This window comes from Micropterus dolomieu, linkage group LG19 (assembly GCF_021292245.1).
Source record: "Micropterus dolomieu isolate WLL.071019.BEF.003 ecotype Adirondacks linkage group LG19, ASM2129224v1, whole genome shotgun sequence".
NCBI lineage: Eukaryota > Metazoa > Chordata > Actinopteri > Centrarchiformes > Centrarchidae > Micropterus > Micropterus dolomieu.
Window position 1 is genome coordinate 27,265,808 of NC_060168.1, and position 19,494 is coordinate 27,285,301.

Sequence of the window (19,494 nt, forward strand, 5' to 3'; positions counted from 1 at the left end):
TAAGAAATGGCCAGACTTTTAGTTTAAAACATTATCAACAGAATGTGAATTAACAGTTCTGACGTTATGTCAAAGATGTCTATGTGTTGTGTTGCATATCTGTGGAAGTTTGCATGCTAACCAGCTAGCCATGGCCTGTCCGGTGTTCTACTACTTGCGCATCGAGAAGTAATAGTCTGATAATATAGCTCAGACCAAAATTGTTCTTTACACTGTTCCAACAATCACCAACTCCGGTTTGGTTGAAATAAACCCTCAATTGATAGAGTAAGATGTAAAAATATTCTGGCTCTTTACTCTGTCGCTGCTTCTCTGATGCCTGACCACCCTCTCGCTTGATGCATCTCCTGTCCCTGTCTGAACCCCACCGTGTCTTCGCTGCTCCCAGCATCAGAGTCCTGGCCAAAGCTGCTGTAAATTAACTCGGTACTGTATTTCCTATCGTCAGACTGGCCTCCGTCTGTCTCAGAGACTGTGTTTGGTCCCGGTCTGTCCGTGATCACTGGGAAGCTGCTGAGCCTGGTTCCACTGCCCGCTTGGCTCCTGTTTTGGTGCCCATTCTGGACTCAAGTCAACTAAATCTGAATCTGGAATCATTTTGCACTTTTTGGTTTCTTTTGCCTTCCCATTTGATAGAAAAACAAAAAGGGTGGGTGTGTAGTATACAAACACGTGTGCAGTGAGTGACATAGTAGCCGTAAGTAGAAAACATTTGGTATGCTCCTGACTTGAGGGTTTCAGGTTCACTGATATGAAATAAAACATTGTTCTTTTGCTTCAATGTGTAAAGTTGAAAGAGCACGCTGTGCTTTTATTGTTCTGTCATTGAACATGTTTGCAAAAAAATGGACTCGCTAGTATTTTTGTAGGTGGTTGCACTATAACACTAAATGGGATTAAAAACAAGCAATTGTTGCACTTGACGTCTGTCGGTCAGTCCATTTTCAGGCTGATAATGTGTAGTCTAATCTTGGCATTAATTGTCATGTTTATGTAAATTAAGTATGATTTTCTGGATTTCAAATACAATAAAATTTGACCAAGAATTGTTGGTGGTGGGGGTTTGAAATTACCTTGAGAAAAGTTTCAAATATAGAGTTATTTAGAAAATTTATTTCTAAAATAAGTTGCGTAACTCTGTTGTTGTGCAATGGACAGAGCACCTAAAATATATACACTTTAACACTTTAAATTTGGCAAAGCGTGTAAAAGAAATAGCTGTCTTAGTAGCACTTTTCACCCAAACAGCAACATTTATGTGTGTGGATCTCCATTTTCAAATGCTGTGTAATGAACATGTTGAGAGAGGTTTTGATATAGTTTCAAGAATATGCCACTGTGTGGAGCTCCTAACTTTCATATACTTTTTTAACCTCTCCTCCATCCTGCATCAGCCATATATAAGCTAACCACAACTCTTAACTGAATCCATTCAATATAAGCAGCCAGTTAGTGGAAATATACGTCATTGCTGTTGTTAGTATGAACTGCTGGGAGAAAAGGTCAGTACAGCTCATTTCTTGAAAGCCAGCAGCAGCCCAGGCAGACGTATCTGTGACTGTTGATGACATACTGATCCAGTAATCATTTATTCTCTAATTGCGCAAATACAGATCTTACTCATCTCTTTCCGGTATTGCTCTGAATGTTCTGTGGAGGCTCACAAGACAGTAATAAGCTTGAAAGGTGATTTTTACTCCTCACTTGGATTAAAACAACACTTATTTTAACTGCAAATGTCATGTTTTTGCTACCTAGTTTGAAAATGTATGCGGTCACTTGAGTAGTGAGATTTGTGACCCTAGGGATGTTGAAATGTGTTTACAGTCATGTCAAAACAGATTGTGCAAGCAACGAGAATTGTTTTCCTCCTTTTAGAGCAAAGCATTTAAAAAAAACAAAAAAAAAAAACAAGTTTCTCTTTTTGTGACAGTGATTCAAATGTGCACTGGTACCAGGGTAATAAATCAGTCCACATCTTAATTTAATGAGTTCAGTAAAATTATTACTTACAAGGATTAACTTTATAAATTATAGATTCTGCATATAACTAGAAATTTCAGTCAAACCTGTCCAACTCTATTTATTTCTGCAGAATTCATGATAAAAGATGTCTTGATTTTATTTAATTTTTTTATTATGAAAGTGCATGAGTAACGTTTACCAAAATGGGAAGACATAAGCTGCCCACACCTGCCCACACCTCCCCTCCCCTCCATAACACAGACACAGACTCCACCCTCTCACTCATTTGTAACAGGAAGTGAGTCGTACGCTGGAATGCTGGCTGTGGTCAATGCACCACATTACACAGTGATGGAGAGAGAGAGAGAGAGAGAGAGAGAGAGAGAGAGAGAGAGAGAGAAAGGGGGCAGAGCCATTTGGGCAGAGGCTGATCCACACACTTTCAAAGCCACACACTCCCATTCTCACACACAAATCTCAGACAGCAGTACTAGAGTGTGCAAAGGACGATATGCTGCAGTCACGCCAAAGTGTCAGGACTTGGAACATGTTCATCGGACTGACTGTGGACTAACGACCGGAGGATATTTTAGAAGGAGAGATCCTCTTATCTTATCAGGTGGTAGTGTCACTCTGGGAGCAGTGTCTGGGGTGAGTGTCCAGACTAGAGCAGCACTTAACTCCTGTATATGGCTCAAAAAACACTCTGCCTAGAGACTCCTGTGTTTTTGGCTGTAATTTAAAATCTAACTCCCCTCTGAGTCAGGAGCTGGTTGCAGTAAAACCTTCAAGTCTGGAATGTGAAACATGACTTTGATGTTATTTTGGATTTGTCAGTGTGCAGTGTGTGCTGCCAGTAAAAGGGGGTGTGTGTTCTTCATGTCTGGTGGGTTAGAGAAGACTTTTGGAAACTTTGAAACCAAAACAAAGATCCTGCTGTGGAGAGAATATGTTAAAAATGGATGATAGATGCAGCTATGATTGATTGATATGTCTTGGAAAAGTTTTATACATTGTGCAGCGGCTAGCCTATTCAATCTCTCTCTAAACTCTCTACTTCAGTGCCCTTTTCTCTTTCTCTCTGCCATTACAATGTCAGTGAAGTTGTATTTCGGGAAGCAAAAGTCACGAGTCAATCGCACATTCTTGGCATTGGCTTCAGCTTCTATTTCAGAAGTGGCGGGGCAAAGGTTTGGGGGTATGTGCGTTGTGTGGTCACGCTGTTACTCCAAAGAATTCTGTTTATGTTTGCCAGGTGAGAAGTGGTTGGCGGGTTCAGTGCAGCTCTGAGAGGATGTTGGTGAACAAGTCTGGATTCATTGACTCAGTCTCGGAAGTCATCGGCTATCATCTGATAACGATTTAGCCTCTGGGGGCAATGGCCAATATTTCTGGGCTTCCGGTGTAGCCAGCGGATATCTGGATAATGGCTGTCTGGGCCAAGGCTTCCTTTTCTGTGCGCTGGTCATTGTTAATAGACTGATTTGCGATTTGAAAGCAGAAACATTTTTATAAAGCTACTCTCTGAGATTGGTAAAAAGCTAAATCAGCGTCAAAAGGTAGACAGTGGGTTCTAAGATTGCACTTCAGCCAATGCGTTGCTCCGCTTTTGCTTTCCACATGGATTTTTTTTACCTGCGTGCACCCAAACCCCACTCAAACTTGATTGGTCAACACTACTCGGACAGCAAACACGAACCAGATTTTTTCTGATACCAAAATCTTACCTACAGATTCTTCATTCATATCTGTTTATAGAGATTATAATTGACTTAACAGCCATGGATAATCACTCCTGAGACTCACATCCTCTCCTTCCTCTGACCTCCCTTTCCCTCCTTCTGTGCTGGGTCTAAAGTCTTGCATAACTGGGGAGTTTAATCTTTGTCCTTCTTAAGGGTCTGGTGGGTTAAAAAAGCTGATGTACCCTCTCCCCACTTACTCAGTTAAACGGCTTAACGGAGTGAGGAACCCCCCATCCTTCCACCCTCCTCCAGCTCAGACCAGGAGTGTAGATTAGGGGTTGCATTGGTTCAGTCAGACGGCAGAATGGATCTGAGACTTTGGCGGTGGGCTGCCAGGCTCGCAGAGTGAAAGGCTGCCGATGCATGTGGAATGACATTCCAGACGCCCAGGCTTGTTGTATAATGGGGGTGGGGGGGCGGATGCGAGGCCGCTGTGGCAGGGGAGATGTCAGTCAGTCAACTGATAAAAAGCTTCAGGGTTCAATTTGAAATTGAGATACTGGCCTGCCCGTCTGAAACCAGCTCATACAAAGTGCCTGATGGCAACAAATAGGAACAGTGGAAGACCTTTTAACAACCTGTTTTCATCTTGGTACTAATTTGCCAGTTAACATTAAAATACTTGAAGTTGAACTTGATTTGCAATAACCTGTATGATTATTTAAATTAAATTAACCAGACAATAGCGCAGTTGTATGATTGTAGAGTTGTCCGTGGGAGGGTTATAAAATACTCTGAATTGACAATGTCAAACAGACTTTGACTGACATGAGGCAGCTATGTTTGTTTGGATTTTAGGCACTTCCATATTTTAAAGTGTCAATATTGAGTTTTCAGAAAAATGAGTTTCCTGGTCATAATTACAACTTAGATGTTCACATTGATGTTTACAAATCAGAAACGGGTAATTATGTTAACTCCAATATGACATGAATGTGGCATTAAGCTGTTAATGTATTTATGCAATGCATGTTATGTTGTCTGTTCTCTATTGCTAATGTCTTCTACAGGGTGAATTCCCCTTGAAGGGACAATAAAGTGAAGTCGCACAGCATTTTGGTGTAGAAAACATGACACCAATTATCTTTGCTTTGTGCTTTGCTCTGTTTAAAAATGGGTTCCATACCTGTTAAAGCATCTGGCACCTTTGTTATCTTTTTTATCCTCTTATCTGGTTTTGTGAGTTTGTCGGCCAACACATGCTGTAGTTCTCGGGAAGGAAAGCACAAACCTTACATCATCTTGTAGACCTGGATTCCTTGGTGCTGAATTATTTATAGCAAGTAGATTGTGCAGATACAGTACTTCGGCATCATTTGTAGAGCTAATAAAAGCTTATAATATTTGCACGGTCAAACTTTGCTGTGTGACAGTGTTGATTGCTGCAGAGATGCCCGCACCCTAATGGAACAAAACATTCACTAGGAGAAAGAAATGTTTGTTTTACACATATTACATTTGTTGTCTAATATACATTGACCTACAAAGCAGATCTTGTACTTTATATTTGCTCAGGACTAGTCATACAGCAGTGGAGGCTTTAATCTCCAAACAAGACACTTTGTGTTAAAAAAAACCCTCCCACGCCCGCACTCCCCACTTCCATAATCCCCTCTTTAATATCTCGCATTGCCAGTGGCATTTGCCTCCTGCAAAATGGAGGATAGGATTACTAATGTTAGGAATGTAATGGAGGAACATGATTGAACATGTCACTTTGGTGTTTGCATTTGGTGGCCTAACGTGTTTTGTGATGCGCAATGGGTGGAATCACTACTCCCTTTTCCACAGTAGAGCCAGCCAAGGTAGGCTCAACAGGATCAGAGCTGGTACCGACTCCAAATGTCTGTAAAACTAGATCAAAAGCATTCGTTCGTTTCTCTGAAGCTGCTGCCCAGCTAACAAATCATCTTTGCTAGAAATAAGTTGCAAAAGAATTACAGTGTTTGTCTTCTTGTAAGAATGTGTACGAAAATACTGTGTAAGCTTTTCATGCTGTAGCTCTGTTTGGCCCTGTGGTGGAATTCAGGCTTGTGTATGTCGGGAATACAAGCAGAGTTAAAACGCATTAAACTGAGGCTCAGGCAAAGCAAACAGCAACCATCAGCATTAACCCCCTCACTGCCTTTATTCACTCAGCTTATTTTGGTTCAACCAGTCACTCAGTGTTGTCTTTGATTTCAGTGTATGCTTCTCAGCAGTAGTTAACTGTGCATCATGTGGAGTTAACTGACAAACTGTTGTTCAAGAGGCATCAGAAAGTTGACAAATGAGTCAAGTAAAATTGCAGAAGTGGCAGAAAACAACAGAACGGCTGACAAAAGTGGAAAAAACACAAAAACCAACAAAGGCTGGTGTGTGAAAAGAGGCAGAAAGAGAAAAGCTAAGCAAGCAAATTGACTTTTAGAAAATTAAGGCACCCCAAAAAAATCATAATTTGCTCTTTGGCAGAGTGGCAGCAGGTAGAGAGAGTAGCCCTAGCTCTCTGCAGTTTGCTGGTATTTATTTTCCAACCTGACCAAGCTGTACTAACATGTAGCCACAAGCCCAGGGCTCCAAAGCATTTAGGCCAAGCTATGCCTGAGGTCCGCACCTGTTGGTGTGATTGATGAAAGCTGCCACCTCCACAGCCTCAGTGCAGGTTGCCACTAATCACTACTCACTGGTGACTCCACTGTGTACTCTGAGGAGAACTGTCTACACCTGGAGTTACTCACTTTGTTTCAGCTACATAGTTAAGTTTGTCAATCAACTATTTTATATGAAAATAATCTAATTAAAGCTCAGTTGTTTAATGTCGACCAACAGTCCAAAACCCAAAGGTTTACTACCGTAGAAGAAGAAGAAAACCATAAAATATTCACTTTTTAAAAGATTGATACAGTGAATCTAACCCTTTTTCTCTTAAAATAATTACTCCACCAATCAATCGATTATTAACATTGTTAAAGATTAATTTTCTGTCCACCAGCCATTGATAAAGTAGGTATTTATTGTTTCTGCTCAAAAAAAACATTTTTTTTTTTATAATTGTCTGTTCTCTAAAGCTCTCAAAATTATGAATAAATACAAGTTTTTAGCTTTCAGCCACCTTGACTCAATGTAAATTTAAAGAGGAATGTCCCACTTGCTGGTATAAAATACCAGCAAGTATTCTGAAGAATCTAAATAATGCAAAATAACTACGCACAACATGAGGCAGGCACACAAACTCGACAGCGGCCTGTTCTTTTAGAGTCACTTGAGTTTATCTTACAAAACAATCAGCAAACCAACAAGATGTGGGCCACATTCTCTATCAAAAGATGTTAAAAATAACAAACAAGGAGGTCCTTGTGTCTCTACATTGAGGATTGGTGCTGGGACAAAGGCTGCATTCTTCATCAAACCCACAAGTTGGATCTCCTCATGCTCAGAATTTCCGTGGCTGCTGCCCTTCTTTGAGACATTTTGGTCTCTGCTGCTTTTAATATTCCCCAGTCCCCCCCTCATTATCGGAGCGAGGCATACTGTACAAATTGTGACGTCATGAAAGTGGACTTTTCCAGAGGCGGGTGTTTCCCTTCAGGTGGGAGTGGTAACAGCTGAATGGAGAAACTGTCCATTAAATGCTGCTCTGTTCAATTCCATACTGCATATTTAAAATATGGGCAGAGAGTTACCTATAGACTTACACGGACATTTAAGGGATGTGTCCGTGCTTCTTGCTTCTCACTACGAGAGTCAAAACTCAAAAGAAATATACAATTTACAGATTGTACAGAGGAACAACCTATACTAGACTGCTCCACTTTTGCTAAGTTAATCATTTTATCAATTTATTTCTTTTTCTCTATAGTTTTGGGAAGCGATCAGCAGGCAGCCTGCGACGTGGATGTGAGTGCATCGTCCTGGAACCCTCAGAGATGATTGTGGTGAGTCCCATTTTTCAGACTTTTAGCACGCAAGTGTCAAAGGCATTACCTCACACATACACGTACGCACTCAACCTCAAACACACCTCTAAAGATGCACAAAATAGATTGGGAATTTTTATTTCGACAAAGCTTTTCCTCTTATTCAACCACAGATAAAGGGAAATAATACGATACATGAGCAGTGTGAGAGAACTTTCTCACATTTTACCACCCAAATGATAATTTTCTACCACTTCAGATCCAAACACCTAACTCGTATTTTTGTAAACCTGCCTTCATATAAATCATAGCACACTTCAGTTACCGCTTATGCTGTCAAACTCTTTTATATCGTAACAAGTGCAAACTGCATTCACCTTTCATCACTGATGTAACGATCCCTTATTCAGGCCATACCTACATTACCTACAACAGCTATAATTTGCAATAACATCATTGAAAGTTGGTCCTGTGGTGTTTTGTACTAATTTGTGTAAATGCCTCCTATTGACATTTTATCACAGTGTTGGCACAGCTGTATGCCACTGTGTCTTTGCTGAAATCCAGCATCTGTGGGGTTTTTCAAGTCCAAGGCTGGTAGAAACTCTGACAAAGTTTCACGGTCGATCAAATGTTGGCTCACAATAGAAGTTCTTTAGAACAAATCATTCCCACCTCAGAGCAGCACAGAAGCATGATGTAGAAGCAGTCATCTGTAGATCAGATGAGTCCTGTAGATCAGTTGAATCTAAACTGGGCAGGAATTTTGTTTTAAGTATGTTTTGTCATTCTTGTTCAAAATCTTTCTTCAGTTATAACTTTTCATGGAGATGAGTACTGCAATTACTCTCTTTAATCTCATATCCACCTATAGAGTTACATGCACTTCATCATAAACAAATCACAGGGATAAATAAAGCTGCAACTATCAATTGATCTATTGATAGTTATTTTATGTTCTTCACTAATTCGTTCATGGCTATAAAATGTCAGAAAATAGTTTCTTTAAGCCTGTTTGCCCGACCAAGCCATTTGGTATTAAAATTTGATCTGTATCCAGAATTGTTTGTGTTTACACCTGGTATTTTTAACGTGTTCTTGTTATCCTCATTGAGATCAGATCGGTGCTCTCCAGAGCAAAACCTGCACGAGTAATTTAGGTGGTTGCAATTTCGCCCCAGACTCCCTTACAAAATCTGAGTTAGGGAAAACTTTATAAACTTTGTGACACACTGTCCACTGTATATTGTTTCAGCTCTAGGGATAAATACTTGTAATAAACAGTTAGTATTCAAGAACCCCTTCTACTGAGCAGGGAGACATCTTGAACTTAACCTTAAGACAACTTTGTATCAACTGAATGATTGTGATGAACCCTCACAGGTATACAGTATAAGATAATACGGAAAAATTTAGTTTTTATAGTCTATTGAATTCTGAAATTCAGGTTGAAAGAGGACGGTATTTCTGTCAAAGAAAATATTAAATTGTGAACGCACAGGCGACAGGACATGCATGAATAACAATATTTTGTTGAGCAGTTGCATGCAACAGTGTGTTGAGGGGCAGTGAACATAGCTGTGCAAATAGTTTGAGTACTTTGGCCAGAAAAACTGTGCAAATAAAGCCAATACGTCACACCATTTTGATTGCTGACTAACCATTTGTCCACCGCTAAGGGTTAATTTGGTTTCTAGGATAGGATACTGCCACCTTAAAATCACACCTACATGCTCACTCTCCACCTCTTTTTTTTTTTAAAGGAAGGCATTAAACATTACCCACATCTTCTCAACATATAATAACTGATTGGTGCTGCTGCAGTCACAGGACATCTCTATGATCTCCCTTTCACATGCTATAATTGCTGTGTCTTAGTGAATGTGCATCATAGATGGGGGGGCATCTGTTAACTGAGCCTGTATCAGCTCCACACAAGTCCCTCAGTAATAACACCCTCTGCTCTGCTCGCTGCAGACACTTTCTGGCCTTACCCTTTTTGCTAAAATAGGTGCCAGCCCACCCTATAATTATTGAGGAGGGTTTTGTGCTGCTGGAATATAGATACACATGGCAAACCCCCTCTGCTACAAGTTTGAGCAACACACAGAAAGATGCACACATGCAGACCTGTAGTAACAAACATGAGCAAAGAGACCAATATGTCAAAAGAAAAAGAAAAAATAAGCTGCTCACGTGTCCGTACTGTACACACACATACACACTTCTCAGAGATTTGCAATTAGACACACTTATGCTCTCACTCACACACAGCTCCCCTGTCGTTGTCATGGCAGCACTTGGTACGGCAGAGAGAGATTTTAGTGGTGTAATCCCAAAGGCTGAGCGCTGTGAAATGTGAAGCCGCAGTGAAAGTAGCAAGTGAGAGGGGAGGAGGAATGGGTCCAAAGTAAAAAAGAAGAAGAAAAATGAAATATAAATATGTCATTCCAACTTGACCCAAAGCCGCCAGTCAACAGATTGCTCCCATTTAAGTAGCATTTAACCAAAAATACATCAGAAAACTGGTCGACATGACTTCACTGCTTGCTATGTTGAAGAGACATCCTGTGCCAGTTTCCACTTGGAATTTTTTTTTTCCCTTCTTCCATTTCATTAAAAATGGAAACATGGATTTTTATCTTGTTTTAACGTGTAATTTCATTGTGGTTAATAAGAGACAGACAGACAGAGAGTTGAGACTATTTCATCTGCTTTTTCTTTCACTCCCTCAGACTCCATCTCTGTTCATCACTGTCTGTCAATCAAGTTATTCACCATCGCTCTCTATCTCCCTTCCTCACTCCAAATTCCTGTATCAGCCCTGGGTTTCTTTCTCTCTCTGTCTCTCTTTTTGTGTTGTGAGCACCCTTTGACGTAGGTGTGCATCGTGCAGCCCACACGCACTTCTATTTTTACGCAATGATAGGGGCGGGAGGCAGGGAGGAGGAGGAGGAGTAGGTGGAGGAATCGGAGCTGGAGTATTGGAGGGTGGGGTGTTTGGGATGAGTGTGTGTGTGGTTTTTGGAGGGGGTATTGGGGGAGGGTGTGAATAAAGATGAAGACAGTCACTCCCCCTTCTCTATGTCTCCCTCCCTCCCTGTCATTTCTAGGTGGACTATATGGATGAAAATGAGGAATACTTTCAGCGACAAGCCTCGCACAGACAGTCCCGTCGGCGCTTTCGGAAGATCAACCAGAAAGGGGAGAGGCAGACAATCATCGACACAGTGGATCCGTACCCCACCGGAAAGCCACCCATAGCCCGGGGATACCACACGGTGAGTTGCACCCTCAGCTACAGTTTTGTGTTTACCCTCGCTGCGGTGGATCGCTGTGCGCCCAAAGGCGGCTTCAGTGTCGCTCTGTTGCCGTGTTGTGCTCTGCTTGTGTATCGTGCTTCTTCTTCAGAACCTGTTGTGCTGTCTTGCTTCAGATTGTTGCTGAAAATTATGTTCCCTGTTAAACCAACTTTGTGATTTCTGTTTCTGTCTGTTTGATGGCCTTAGCTGACACTCGGTTGTAGGTTGATGTGTTTTGATGTCTTGTGTCCTAGGGAAGGGCACTCCTGTTCCCACCGGGTGCACTTTGAACCCGTTTTCCTAATCTTTGCACTGAGCTTTCCTTCCTGTAGTTTTTGATTGTTGTTTTACCCGTCCTTGCTAGAATAGAGTTCCTACATTTGTGTGCAATGTTTGTAGCTTCTGCTGGCTTTAGTGTGTTGATCAACCCTCTCTTTAATAAATGTTTTGTAGTTCTTTGAGTATCTTGTAGATTCTCTGCGCTATACCTGCCTCGTCGAAAGTCTGTCTCTTTATGCTTCTGGTGGTTGTCAGAATACTCTTCTATTGTGAGTTTTATTTCATGTTTTTATCACTTTTTCACCCAGCATTTGCAGCTTAACACACTCCTCACTAATGCATTACTTTAACACTTGCCTTAAGTTGTCTCTGCAGTTACGAAAATGATTGGCATGTCAGCATATTCCAAAGCAAATTATTTGTCACCTTTTCATACGGTCATATAGGTCCTTGGATCTACAGTTGAAGTGTGCCATGGAGAATGAAACTGTTCTCAAATGCATGCTTCTGTTTGATGATCATTGAATCAAGAGAAAGGAAGTAGTCTTTTGTTTTTTAAAGAGGTGGTTCCCGACCTGGGGACTGGGCTGAGATGAATCTAGGGAGTTGCATGACGATTTTTGTTTTAGAAAATAATAATAATTAAAAAAAACTAAACTCCATTATTTAAAATTCTTTCAGTTTTTTGGGACTTTTTGCTAATATTTGCCTCTGTCTTGTGAAGTAGTGTACAGCTTTACATTCTCTTGCCTTGAATTATGGAAACTCACTTAGCCTAAATTGTACTGTTCACAAATCTTGACCTGTGACGAGGGGTCACAAGCAGGCATGGTTTAAAGTTTACATGAAGGGGTCACAAGCAAGGTTGGAAACCACTGTTTTAAAACACTGTACAGCACCCTGTCTCCTGATGCATCTCAGTACCAGTATGGTTTTAATGCAGAGCACACAACATGCACCCAACAAGTTGACTGTCAAACATTTAATGAAACACTTGTTCACCTGTTTCAGAGGTTAACCTGGAAAATGTGAAGTTTTGTCATTATAGCACAATGAATTCATTTACATGAAGGAAATCTGTGAAACTAATTGATTTACTTGATTGGTTTAAAATGTACATGCTTTTTTGCAGTACATAATATGACTATATTGTGATTAAATTTTATTTTTTTTTTTTTTACATAAGTTCTGTGGAGAGAGAGAAAATAGAACAGGAAGAGAGAGTTAGGGGGAAAAATCGCTCTCGGGGTCAGATGGTGCCTAGTTACACGGGTCTTACAGCTGTTCCATTCTTACAAACTTTCATTTACAGACTCAACAGTAGGGCTGCTGTTGATAGACTTTTTTTTTCAAATAATACACCAGTACTAAATGTTCATTTTATACAGTGCTTAAACAGTACTTCTTCCAATTAAATACTGTTTCAGCATGTTAGAGGCTGGACAAATCAACAAAATCTGTATTATGGAGGATAGTTTAGATCACGCTGACTATGAAAAATGAAAGCAGAAATGTGGTTTGGGGCTCCGACAGAGGAAAGCCTCATCCAATCGCAGTGCCAGATTCGACTCCAGAGGAAGAGTTAGTTGCCCATTTTGTTGAACCAGCTTTCTCCCCTCTGTGCTTTCTTTCCCTGGGAATAGGAAGCAAAGCATGTTCACACTAATGATGCAAATACCCAGCATGCAGTTGTTACACACAGTTTTTCCTGTTTCCACAATTTCACTGCATTCCTTTCATTCCTGACGCTCCCTTGGGGGTTCTGTCAGTGTACCCAGTACTCCTTGAAACACTATGAAACAATCACGCTTAAATTGCGGCAGACGTCATGTTCCTCCTGCCTCCCTCCAGCCCCACCCTGTTTCCTAAATTTAGACTTGCTGTGTTTTAGTTTCAAAAGACTGCACTGAACTTTCTCATGGCCTGACATCTCCCGTCACACACTCAACTCCCCTCGCTCTAGTACCATTCCTGTGGGAAGGATGGAGCTGGTGCCATGGCAACCAGCAGTCCCAAATGGGCTGTGCTCGAGTGCACTTAGAAGTACAGTAGGGAAGGGAGCTAACTTAGCAAGAGCGCAGTGCCGCCGCTGCTGCTGCTGCTGCTGACAGAGAGGTGGAGGGGAGCAGAGCGTCAGAGAAGCTGTATCTGGGCGGATGCTAATCTGACATAGCAAGCTAATCTGCAGCATTTAGAATGCCAGGCACCGTTCAGATTTTCCTCCCTCCTTCCCTGAGGCATATTTAGGAGGTGAGAAATACACCGACGAGAAACTTGGGATTGAAGAGAGGAAATTTCTCCGACAGGCAAGGTTTTTATTCAGCTTAGTCACTCCTATGAAAGACTAGGTACAAGAATATCAGAAGATTTTGATCTGAAGGTTTCAACAGTCTTCCAATGTGAGAAAAACTGTAAACAAATCTGTTTTATTTACTTAAGCTTAATTTTGTTGATTACTCTGTTTTTTGATTGTTTAATCTATAAAATGACATAAGATAGTGAAAAATGCCACTTACATTAAACTTAAAGATATTCAGTTTACAGAGAAAAGACGCATCATTTGAGAAGCAGGAACCAGTGATTCATTAGCATTTTTGCTTGACAAGTGACTTAAACTATTAATCGTTTATCAAAATTGTTGTTTAATTTCTGTTGATTGATTAATCAACCAATTGTTTCAGCTGTGGTTTTTTAAGCAGTATTCTACCTTAATTCATGTTATAGAAAGGACAATCCTGATACCTTTGATAGTCTAAAGAATAAACAATGGTGGTTTTAGTATACTATATAGTATTCAATAATACCACAATCTACAAAATTCTCCTTCACAAGTAAAATTATTATCACATAAATTTGCTTAAAGTATACAAAGTATGGGTACTCATTATGGCTCTTGTCAGTTGTATAATATATTATAATATTTGATTACTATTACTCATTTTATTGTTGTAGATGATAGATTAATTTTAACTATACTGTTGGTTAGTTTATTCTGTAACAATGCAAAGGGCCCAGGCTGGACTTGAACCCGGGCCTCTGCGGTATGGACTATTAAGTGTTATGTGCTTTAAGAGGTGAGCTACTGGGGTGCACAAGTACCTCAAAATTATACTAAGTTACAACACTTAAGCAAATGTACTGAGTTACTTTTCACCACTTCACTTCACTTTAACGATGCTGCATTTGAAGACATTCATTAAAAAAATGCTCTCAAGTTATTGCTACCAGAAAGGCAAAAGAGATAAAAAAAATATTTGCTATTTAATGATTAGGTTATTTCAGTTGAGATATTTATACCAGCCATCGTTCTTAGTAATGCAGTAAGTCCTGATATAGCTAATGCTTGGCCTTAATTGTTAAAGAGAGATTGTTCTGTAACGTATTGGTCACAGGTTTGATCCCTGCAGTGGGCAGGGTGTCTGTGACAGCTGTTGTCTGAGCAACACAGTGAACATGCTCAGCCTTTGTAAGTTACTCTGGAGAATGCCAGCTTAATACCTAAAATATAAATGTAATGCTAACCTAGTGGTGAAACTCCCACTGGGAGTGCTGACACACACACACACACACACACACACACACACACACACAAAGCTACCCCCCGGCTTCCACTCTCCACCACCATCTGAAGCAGACCTATTATCTGTATGAAGTGAAGATTGTTTGGCTCTCAGGGTTCAAACATAATGCAAATTATTTCATGAACATGCAATTAAACAGTCTCGCCTTAGACCAATATTCATGCAAATGAATGGCTTCCTTTGGATCTGTCTGGACAATTACTATCACTTGGAGGACTTATGCGAAAGAGAATTAACATTGAATAGTATTCTTTAGGATTTTATGGGATCTTCCTCATGTACCCATAAGTCATTGGTCCCTTGTAAGGCTGATTCAGAGCCCGAAGAACTAATAAATGCTTCAACTTGAGCTTTTGTTGTAGTCTTTAAGATGGATAAGAGTACAAATGAATTTCCATTTTGTTTTCACTATATTATTATTAAGTGTGACATTGTGTTCATGTTAGCCACTTTCAGGTTCAGAAGGGATGTCAGGACTAGCGGTTGTTAGCACTGTCTTTTTTGAGGCTCAGATACTTGTTCATTACAATAATGCAGGCTTTTTGTGTGTGAGCAAGCATTAGTGTTTCAGAGGAACAGACTAACCTTTGCAATATTTCTGGCGAAAGATGGCAGTTTTGGCTTCACTTCTTATGTGCTGGTCAAATTTATTGTCAGACTCAAAGACCACATCTACTACTAAACATAAATTAAGGTATGATGTAAGATAGGCCTCTTCTATTTTTTTTAGCTTTATCTCTGATTACTATGAGCTAAGTTTTATCTCCAGGATGTTATGCTCTTGTTCCATTTATAATTAGCTCATTATGGGAAATATTGTGACACATTTTACTTTTGAAATAGAGCTGATGCTCTCATCTAAAATGCCTGAAAAGGAACACAGCTGTGGTTTGAGTTTAAATTTGTAATTTGCCATCATTAGAGGCAAAGATCCAAGAATTTAAATGTCAGAGGATTAAGATAGATATATAAAAATACATTTCTGCTTCCATAGATGACAGTGTTTAGGATTCAACACATGTCTCCTGTTCGGAACAGTTAACACTCGGGTGCCTTATTCAGAATGGACACCAGTTATTTCTAGCATCAGCCTCTCTGTTGTGCACACACACACACTATCTCCGTCTCATAATCTCTCTCATTTTGCACTTTATCTCACACACTCTATCTCTTCCTCTAATATCAACAGCCATTTGTGCTGTTAACCTGTCATACATTCACACGCACACACATGATTCGGCTGCCGTTAAAGCCTCATGTTTACTGAACTTTACACTCTTAATTTTATCCACAACAAAGTATGATCATTTTCAATATCTCCAATACCTTTTGTCCTCTGTTTCTCCTCTCCTCTGCTTACTTTTAAACTTTTGCACACCCCCCTCAGACACCCCAAACTCTCTGAGCAGATGAGTAATATTCCTCCTCTGGGTTTACTCTGTGGCCAGTAGGGCATCCAAGGCCCCAAACAGCTGTTCTATAATTATACAAGCAGCAGGAGGCAGACAATCAATACTCCTTTTACTCTTTTCCTCCACCCGGGCGGCCTGGTGGTTAGCAAGGCCGCCCTGTAATCAGAAGGTCACAGGTTTAGTCCCTGCAATAGTCAAATTGTCCATCAGCAATCATGTGCTCTGTTGGAGTGTCCTTGACAGTGACATTGCTCACTCATACTGACTACTTTTAAGACATATATGGAAGGGAAGTTGTTGCAGATAAGGCAGATTACCTCATCACTTCCTTATGTATGTTTGAGAACTCTTGAGTACAAAATGTTTAGTGCATGTACACGATGCCTTTACACCAGTATAATTGCAATACATGAATGCAAAGATTGGCCCCACACAGGCTTCTGAAATAAATCTTTCATCCTGTGCCACAGGGTGGAAATGAATGTGGTTTGCTTATAGCACAGCTTCACTTGTCTACTCTCATATCTGTTCAATAAAAAGCTAGAGCCAGCAGCTGGTTTGGTTAGCTTAGTATAAATACTTGAAAGATGGGGAAATAGCTAGCCTAGGGTGCCCAAAGGCAGCAGTATCTGCCTACTAGCATGTATAAAGCTCACTAATTTACATGTTATAACTCGGTTAATCCCTTCTAAAATTACAGTGTAAACGCAACAATTTAGGGTTGTACAAGGCCAGGCAAACAGTTTCCCCCCGTTTCCAGTCTTCCAGCTTAATATTTAGACATGAGAAAATAAGTGTATTTACTGAACTACTTCTTCAGTAATAGATTTTTTTATTGAGGTAGCTCATCCTGCTTGTGAAGCTAGTGTTAGCATAAGCAAGTAAAGTGCACAGTATTATCTTGCTATATGTAGCAAAAAAATGTGGTGATTTTGTTCATGTATAAACAGGCAAAAAGTGAAGAAGACCTATACAGACCACAATTTGGGCTGCAACTAACGATTATTGTCTTTTAATAATGAATTAATCATTATTTTTTCTATTTCTCTATCTGGCCTATAATATGTCAGGTAACAGTGGAAAATGAAATAATAAATAATCTACTAATTGACCACTATTTGTTTCAGGCACACTAAAATTATTCCATTTAAATGTATTATGCACATAACTAAAAATAAGAAAGTTTCTGCATATTAAGCAATGTTCATGTTCATCACATATCAACAGACTGAAGTGTAGTCTGACAATAGCTAACACTATAACTGCTGGAATGAGACAGAGGCTCAGAGCTTTCTCCACCATGCGTCTGAGGTGATTGTACCAAAGGTTTCAAAGTTAATTTGGAAAAGAAGGTAATTTTTAAAACCTCTACACATAGCACTTCATAATTAGAGTCTTGTTGTGTTTTTGGAGGTTGAAAATGTCCTGCATGAAGAGGTTCAGATGTTGAAGCGATCTGTTCTGTAATCTGCAGGCATGCTGAATGGAAATATGTGTGTGCACGACAGAATAATAATGTGCGTGTCTGTGTGTTCCCTACCTGTCCTTGGCTAAGAGCACTGAGAAAGTTGAATTTTCACCTTGAAAATGTATTAAGCTGTTAAGTCCCAGAACACTGAAAAAGATTTTGCCAGGAGGTTGATATAATCTTGGTTTTCAGTACAAATAAACCTATACCTTGAACATTGACGTCACTGGTTTTCATAGAAATGAATGTAGCAAGTGAAACTAGTTGTAGTTTTTATTCTCACTGGGTGAAAAGAAAGTTTTAGGACTCGTGTTTTTTAAAGATGCAGAAGCAGTTGCATGCAGCTACTTTCAGTCTCTTTCTAACATGGAAATACTTTCTCTGTTTGATCCAGAACGCTACATTTTAACCTGTCACTGCAGCTTTCACTCACATCCTCAACTGGCAAGTGGCAAGTTTGATAACTTTCATCTCCTCTGCTTCTTTTCATGGCTGTCTCCTTTAACCTGGCTCCCAGGAATGCAATAAACCTCAGGTACCGTATGTATTAACAGTGTTGTCTGTTGTGTTTACTATATGTGAGTGTGTGTGTGTTCTGCTCTCCTGCATTTTCTAGCTGTCTGTGTTTATGTTTCTGCTGGGGGTTTTATCTGTGTCTGTTCCCCATTTGTCGTATCTGTAGCTGGTGGTAGACTTCCTTAATAAATACCTTCCATTTGCTGGCATGGAGGCTGATAAAAGGAAAGAAGGAAGCCTGCAATTGTATTACCACAACATCTACAGCAACATGAATTGAATTCTTATAAAACAGCCCTGATAAAAATGCTCCGTATTCTGTTTCCATTATTATCCTGTTTTTGATCGGAAAAATTAGCATGCTTGGTTCAGAATGGACCCCATCGAGTTGCCGGGTGATGACAGAGAAGTGATAAACATCACTCTGGTAGAGCTTGTGGGCCTGTAAACTGAGATAATGGCAACAATAGAGCTCATTTAGGTGCATGGTATCACAAACACTGTCCCTCTCTGATGATGTGCTCGATAATGGCATTGACTGTCTTTAGGCTCTATAGATTAATATTATCCCTGCTATGTAGGTGTGGTTCTGTTGGGTCTTGCCTTGCTGTTGAGATGCTATGCTAATGGAGATGTTAATGTGCTAAGTGTTTGACATTTATCCAAATATAACACAGCTATTTAGAAATGCATCAACCAGATTTGCTGCATGGACTTTAGTTATAAAGAATATAAGCAAGGTATCACCCTTCCCCCTATAAGTCTGGAAGCAGTAGCCTACATATCATATCTCTGTATTGAATCACAGTGAAGTCCTGCAGTGGCCAAGCAGAAATGGTTGCAAGCAAGAGGTTGAAAAGATCAGGGCTCAAGGTGTTGAGCAGTCAGACCTGCTGAGAAATGCGAGAGCAGGGAGAACAAACCTGCCACTCTCGGCCACAGAAAAGCCGAGCTCCTATTTTTAGAGCTGTCCTTTGTGACAACCTGCTCTGCTTCAGCTGTGCAGAGATACAAAAGCCTCAGTTTTGAATAGACATTGTGTAGGAACTGCAGCGGTAAAAGAAGAAACGGTTCATTGTACACTTTTTTTTTTTCTCTCTCGCTTTCTTGCCTCCCGCATTCCTTCATCTTTGGGAGTTTGTGCAGAATTATTTAGATGAGCATTTTTAGGGCTTCAACAAATAATTATTTCATTATCGATTTATCTATCAAAATAATACAATCAATAACAATATCAATCATTGGGTTCATAAAATGACATAAAATACAAAGGCCTATCACAATTTCCCACAACCTGAGATGACATATTCAAATTGCTTGTTTTGTCTGA

At 40.1% G+C, this 19,494-nt stretch overlaps 1 protein-coding gene across 11 annotated transcripts in view; it reads left to right on the plus strand.

Annotated features, from left to right (window-relative positions):
- rapgef2b (Rap guanine nucleotide exchange factor 2b) overlaps positions 1 to 19,494 on the plus strand; it is a 107,872-nt gene that overhangs the window by 44,009 nt on the left and 44,369 nt on the right. For 8 of the 11 annotated variants that reach the window (XM_046030116.1, XM_046030117.1, XM_046030124.1 and 5 more), the window contains exons 5-7: positions 7,549 to 7,624; positions 10,720 to 10,887; positions 18,166 to 18,183. In XM_046030116.1, coding sequence (XP_045886072.1) covers positions 7,549 to 7,624; positions 10,720 to 10,887; positions 18,166 to 18,183 — 262 coding nt within the window. The remainder of the gene's footprint in view (positions 1 to 7,548; positions 7,625 to 10,719; positions 10,888 to 18,165; positions 18,184 to 19,494) is intronic. The other 3 variants (XM_046030120.1, XM_046030123.1, XM_046030127.1) reach the window with 1 other exon arrangement.